Raw genomic sequence first — 6,391 nt, forward strand, 5'->3', positions numbered from 1 at the left:
AATTATTTGGAATTTCCCAAAAATTTGTGAAGGATTCTAAACAACTATATTGTACACTGTCATATAAATTTTTTTGAATTGTAATCTATCCATATACCGAAAACACAAAAACAACTTGTTTTATACGTGCGTGAAGCAAATTATTTTGAAATCTTTTTCAGTAGCGTAAATTATTCGAAATTTCTTGAAAATTGGTGAGATGACTACTATAACTACAGTGTACACCGTCATATAAAAAAAATTGGTTTATAATTTTTCACATGCTAAAAACAGAAACATAAACGTTCCTACCGGTACGAGCAACCTACCATAAAATTTTCCAATATATATAAATATTTTCATTTTTTATTTGTTTTTTCTTTACCTTATGGTTAGGCAGTGACAGTTAGTTTTGGCCCTACTATTCGTATAGTCTCAATTGCACTTGCCAAAATCTAATTTAAATTTTGTGATCCAATCTCCATTTTCTAATAAGTAATCTCTTGGCTCTTCATGGGTCACCCTACTTCTTGTCAATAAATAAAATATAACAAAATACAAGAATAATAAAAATATAAACAATACACTTTCATTCAAATGGACAGCCAATTCAATCCCCAAACATGCAATCTGTCTCTACATGTGAATGAGAAAACCATTCATTCATAACAATTTTTCTTTTATTATTATTATTAGAAATTTCACACACAAAAAAATAATAATAATAATAATAATAATGCAGCACTGTTAAAAAGTCAGTCTTGTATGGCATGTGGGTGGATTTTGAAACAAAAAAAAAAGAAGGAATATATAACAATTAAGGATAAGAGCAACTTATTAAAATAATCACAAGTTAATTTACAAAATTCTGAGTTGATCAGAGACATTAAACAATCATCATCATCATCATCATCATCATCATCAATGTCAAACTTAAAAAAATTGTCATTGTTTTTAGGCTTTGTGAGGGTAAATGAAATAATAATAATAAAAAATAAAAAAACATTGACCTTAATAAACTTATTAAAGGTACCTTACTTTTCTTCTAACCTTAATTTACAACTTAATACACAATAAACAAGGACAGATCTCATCAATTTAGATAATATTATCATAATAATAGCATATTCCTTCAAACCGAGTGAATGTCTCCGTCAAACTCATGATTAAAATCAACGACACCTTGTATTGATTTATGTAGTTTTTTTTTAATATAAAGTTTATAATAAAAAAATATAATAATTTTATACATGTGTATGGTTAAAATTAAATATAGTTATGTTATGTGTTGGGGTAAATATGATATGGGTGTGTGTGTGTTGATGGTTGGTACACCACAACATGCGGGCATCACATGCATCTCGAATTGATTTGCACACATTGGGTTCGGTTGTGAAGTAATAATAAACCAAACATTTATTATGATGGCCTTTTATAAAAGGAAAAAAAATAAAAATAAAATAATAGCTAATACCACATTATTATTAGTAACTTTTTTTTTTTTTTTGCTTTTGTAGAAGGAGGGATCCATGAAACAAATTATTGAGAGTGAAACTGAATAAACAGTTCAAATAATCTGTCTAGTTTTGAGGGTCCTATCCTATCCTATGTAATATAAATAAATGCATTATTTATTTTTGATGATAATAATAATAATAATAATAAAGAAAAATATCATTTTGACCTTAGTGTTTTATCCGAATATATGGTCGGCCCTTATATTTTATTAAATGACATTTCAGACAATATATTTTACAAAATAAATCAAAACAGTTTCCTAAACACAATTTTAGTTAAAATATTTTTAGTTATAACATCAATTCTTAAGTCGTTACAGATGCGATGACTTCACAGAAACAAAAAAGATGGTCAAAGAGCTGAGAATGAAATATTATATTTGAAAATATTTTGAACAAAATTAAATCTAAGACACTATTTTAATTTATTTTGTAAAATACAAGATTCAAATTCTCATTTGAACAAAACACACCATGGCATATTTGGAATAAATACATGTGTCAATGATATTTTTCTCAATAATAATAATAATAATAAATAATAATAAAGTTGAGAGTAGTGAGAAAAGTAAAATGAGTTCACGTGTAGAGGGGGCGAGAGAGGAGGTGTTTGGTTGGGAGCGTGGTGCATGTGCTTGGCTGCACTCCAGTCGGCGGCCTGGCCTGGTCTTCTCCTCTCTCTTTCTCTTTCCATCAGATAAGAAATTAAAGGACTCGTAATGTTTCTCTCTCTCATAACATCTCATCTAAGGCTCATCTCACGGATCTTGCTTCTCTCTCTTTATTATTTTTCTAATAAATAATATTAATTAATATACATCATCATCATCATCAGACACAATATATATATAAGGCAGAGAGATCAGTTTGTGGAGTTTTAGTGTTGTAAGGACTATTATTCATATCAGAAGAAGAAGACTATAAATATATATAGATATGGCATCTTGGAAAAAGACCATTGCATCTCCATTCAAGAAAGCTTGCACTTTCTTCAATAATCAACCACAGCAGCCCAGCAGCAGGGATCCTAATAAGAAGTCTCATCAGCTCCAACTCCAAGGTATGTTCTGTTATACACATTCATACACAGATATATACATATATATGAATGAATGAATCAGAATCCAGCAAGGGATGATTATATATATATATATATATATAAATGCAATAGTGATGATGCTGATGATGATTGGTTATTGATTGAATTGCAGAAAACGAGAGCCGAGCGACGGATCTACATGGAGAAGTAATGGCATGCGGTTATGAAGATGTTCAAGTGATGTGGTCTATTCTCGACAAGTCCAAATCCACACCCTTCAAAATCACCTCTTCTTAATTTCCTACCTAATACTTATGCTATATTAAGACAGATCACAATCACATCATCATCATCACCATCATCATCATCTTCATACTAGACTCTTCTTAATTATATGGATCTGGTATGCATAATGGATGTGTGTGTGTGTGTGTGTATATATATATATATGTACTACTTTGTAGATAATTGGTGGGTTTTTCTTTTAATTTTGTTTTAGTGTTTGTAATGTTAGTTATCTATAGGGAATCCCCGTGATAGAATTTGAATCACGGCGAGATTATTATTATTATTATAAATGAGACTTGAAAATTCCATGGTCTTCCTTTTCTATATTTTCTATTTACTTCCTTTTCTACAAGTGTTGTAGAACAAGTTTAGAAACTAAACATTCTCCTAATTATGTCTTAGCAAAACATTTATAAAGATAAGGATAAAAATATGGAAAAGAGAGAGAGAGATACCTAAAAAGGTTGTGTCCTTTGTCCTTGAAGTTGAAGAGGATATGAAAGCAACTACCAGCACCAGGACAAAAGATGAATCCCATGGATCAAGGATGGTCCCCCTAAAAGGCCACACTCACAATCAATTCACACCCTTTCTTTCTAGACTATACAATTTACAGTTTTGGAGTAAGAATCCAATGATTCATTTCAAATAAAAATATCAAACCAATTCTCACCCAAACTAGTTTAAATGCTAAACACTGAATATTCAAAGTGTGAGCTAAACTTTGCTAAGACCTTCCACATCTCTTTGAGGACTTTAAATGTAGAGTATTAGATTGATCATATGTGTCAACTGCCAAACCTAATGAACACAACATTTCAAAAACCACACAGTAGATATCATAAAGATTTACCCAAAAAACTCTATTGATTAGTTTCACACTAAAAAGAGGAGTCAGACAAATAATAAAACAGACCATGTACATCTATAAATAATCAGAAGAGCAGAAGCCTTGAAATCTGGTTTTGAGTTCAGTGTGTTTTATCACTATACAATCTAAGGTGATAACTGAATTGGTAGCCAGGTCAAATAAAAATTGTTCTTGAGTGCGGTTAGAAAACATGAATAAAACTCCATGTTTTTCAACAATGCATTATACCATTTATACCGGACTGGGACTGGCTCAGATATAGTTTTGAGGCAAATTCAACTAGAGTGTAACATTTAGAAATATGCATGGCTACAGCTGCAGCAGCAATAAGTCTAAGTCACCATGCATTCCTCTCTTCTCTTGCTTCAACTGGTTCTGGTTCGTATATGGAACAAGAACAATTGATCCTCAACCAAGAAGTTGTTTTGCATTTTATATATTGTTATACAAAATTTAAAATGTAAAAAAGCAATTTTGTCCCACATGAAAAGAGCATAGAGCTTTTTCTTTATTGTCTTTTATATAAAGCTACTCTATACTCTTTTTTTAATATTTCAGATTAATTATTAATGAGATGTTTTGAATATACTCACATATAAAAATATTAATTCACTCCTTAATGTTGTGGAAGTCAGATAGACTATTATTTCTACAAGAATAGAGAGTAAAAAAAAACATAATAATTATGTTGAAAAAGATGATCACTTGAGGAACTAATTATTTTGAAAAAGATGATCACTTGAGGAACTAATTATAATTTCTGCAAGAATAGATAAATTCTAATAGGATAATGGAGAGAGAGAAAAAAAACATAATAATTATGTTGAAAAAGATGATCACTTGAGGAACTAATTCTGTGGCTGTGGCTAAATTCTGCAATGGTCTTGTGTAGTAATATATGAATACATACCGAACAACACTAAATTTATGTCCAAATAACTTCATTAGATACAAAGCAACAAAAAATTTCATGTTGTATTAGTGACAGATTCTAACTAACTTCCTCACAAATCTTTTACACTGTTAAAATACAAATAACCTGGTTGGTGTGTGATCGGTTCGGTGTCCCTTCTTGCTGATTCGGCTTTCCCTTGCTGAAGCTACACTTCGAATTGCAATCTAGAATATAAAACATGTTAAGTACATTGATTGATGAGAAGGCAATATTATGAAGTAATGGAAATAGTGTTTATATGGTGTGTATAATAATTCTATTGTTAACTCTAAAAAAAAGTAAAGGAATAAAACCTAATAAAATTGTTCTCTGATTGCAAAAGCAATTGTATCTACTTACAGGACAGCAACTTCAGGGTCTTGAATACCTAAATCTTTGCAGAAGGTTTTGGCAAACTCTTCGGGATCACTCCCAAAGTTGTTCATGTCCTGGAAAATAGCAGAAAGAAAGAATGTACATTACTAGTAGTAGTCTAGTTCCACTTGAAAGAGCAACTCACCCACAAAACAAAAATTGTTCCTTTATAAGAATATTGTTTACACGAAGATCAAGCTGATGATGATCATATCAAGTGGTTAGACTTAGATGTTATGAGAATATAACTAGATTAGATTGGAGGAGACTGAAAATTGAATTAAAAAGAATACCTTAATAGGAACAATCTTCTCGCCAGCATACATATCTCGACCTTCACAGGACCTAAAGTCAGCTAACTGGGACTGATAATGGAAAGTAAACAAGGGAAATCTGGGTAGTGGCATAATAATAATAATAAATATTTTAAAAAAAAAAAAAGAATTCCCATAAGAGAGAAAGAGAAAAAGAAAGCTTGGTTGGGTTACCTGAATGGAGGAAGCAATATGGGTAACGAATGCAGGAGGGAGCTTCAAGTCTTTGACAGTCCTTTTGGCAAAGACAACTATTTCAGAATTGAAATTCAGATTAGGCAGAGCAGAACAAGGAAGGAGTGATTTTGATTTGAAAAAGTTAGATTATGAGTAAAAATACCAGAAGGGTTACAAGTGAAAGCGTCTTTCAACTTGTGACCACTGACCATCATCGAGTTCTACGTCCAATCTGATTGGTACCAAATTCTGGGTTGTTGGGCTGCCAAACCAATGTACATTATTCATAACAAACCCTCTAAAGAACAAAAGAAATTATAAGTTTTCAAGGTATACAAGGTTCCTAAATTTTTGTTGCAATACTTGTGAGGAATATTGGAGTTGACACTTTATACTTTAGAGTTTAGAGTTTTTTCGATACTATTTGTGTTATGGACTTTAATAATAAAGATATACAAGTCTTCGATTTTTTTTTTCTTTTGGTTTTAGACTTGTAACTCGTTATCATTTTCAAACTAAGAAATGTTGTAATTGATTAATTTTATATTACCCAATATCATTATTAGTTATTCTACAATTCAATTAAAATAATTGAGACTAACAATTGATTTCTAAGTTGAATTTAAATATGAAATGGTCTTTTTTTTCAGAAAAAAAAAACATATTGAAATCACATCTATGTAACTAGTTACAATGAAAAAAGTTGTAACTTGTAACTGGTTACAAAGTTTCTCGGTTTGGGAGTTGTAACCGGTTATAAGTCTACTATTTTTTTTTTAGTTCCAGACTTCTATCCCATTATATTGTAATTGGTTACCGTTGTAAAAAGGCAAATGGTTACAATAATAAGAAAATAAAAATAATAACATCAATTAATTGAATAATTTTTATATTGTG

At 30.4% G+C, this 6,391-nt stretch overlaps 2 protein-coding genes across 13 annotated transcripts; one reads left to right on the forward strand and one right to left on the reverse strand.

The window, feature by feature from the left end:
- Window positions 1–2,001: 2,001 nt before the first annotated feature.
- On the reverse strand, window positions 2,002–5,842 carry LOC133804077 (chromatin structure-remodeling complex protein BSH-like). 12 transcript variants are annotated; one of them, XM_062242222.1, is made up of 8 exons: window positions 5,658–5,842; window positions 5,492–5,568; window positions 5,297–5,368; window positions 5,017–5,077; window positions 4,734–4,813; window positions 3,497–3,624; window positions 3,279–3,379; window positions 2,002–2,563 (listed from the first exon to the last, which is right to left on the reverse strand). In XM_062242222.1, exons 1-6 carry the CDS (start codon window positions 5,707–5,709, stop codon window positions 3,580–3,582), a joined length of 387 nt encoding a protein of 128 aa, XP_062098206.1. In that variant the 5' UTR covers window positions 5,710–5,842; the 3' UTR covers window positions 2,002–2,563; window positions 3,279–3,379; window positions 3,497–3,579. The 12 variants fall into 12 exon arrangements, 7 of the variants coding, with proteins under 7 accessions (XP_062098206.1, XP_062098207.1, XP_062098205.1 ...); XM_062242223.1 differs by lacking the exon at window positions 3,497–3,624; XM_062242221.1 differs by having other exon boundaries at window positions 3,279–3,624.
- LOC133804079 (uncharacterized) lies at window positions 2,423–3,145 on the forward strand. The gene is made up of 2 exons (XM_062242229.1): window positions 2,423–2,556; window positions 2,708–3,145. The coding sequence occupies exons 1-2, from the start codon at window positions 2,433–2,435 to the stop codon at window positions 2,830–2,832; spliced, it is 249 nt and encodes an 82-aa protein (XP_062098213.1). The 5' UTR covers window positions 2,423–2,432; the 3' UTR covers window positions 2,833–3,145.
- Window positions 5,843–6,391: the final 549 nt, after the last annotated feature.

This window comes from Humulus lupulus, chromosome X (assembly GCF_963169125.1).
Source record: "Humulus lupulus chromosome X, drHumLupu1.1, whole genome shotgun sequence".
Lineage (NCBI taxonomy): Eukaryota > Viridiplantae > Streptophyta > Magnoliopsida > Rosales > Cannabaceae > Humulus > Humulus lupulus.

Bases quoted from the DNA above. Each gene is read 5' to 3' on its own strand.
- LOC133804077 (XM_062242222.1), bottom strand. From the start codon at position 5,709: ATGATGGTCAGTGGTCACAAGTTGAAAGACGCTTTCACTTGTAACCCT. The intron at 4,814-5,016 runs GTATTCAAGACC...TTTATATTCTAG, and splicing joins AACCTTCTGCAAAGATTTAG to ATTGCAATTCGAAGTGTAGC. The intron at 3,625-4,733 runs GTTATTTGTATT...TGTGTTCATTAG, and splicing joins ACCGATCACACACCAACCAG to GTTTGGCAGTTGACACATAT.
- LOC133804079 (XM_062242229.1), top strand. From the start codon at position 2,433: ATGGCATCTTGGAAAAAGACCATTGCATCTCCATTCAAGAAAGCTTGC. The intron at 2,557-2,707 runs GTATGTTCTGTT...ATTGAATTGCAG, and splicing joins TCATCAGCTCCAACTCCAAG to AAAACGAGAGCCGAGCGACG.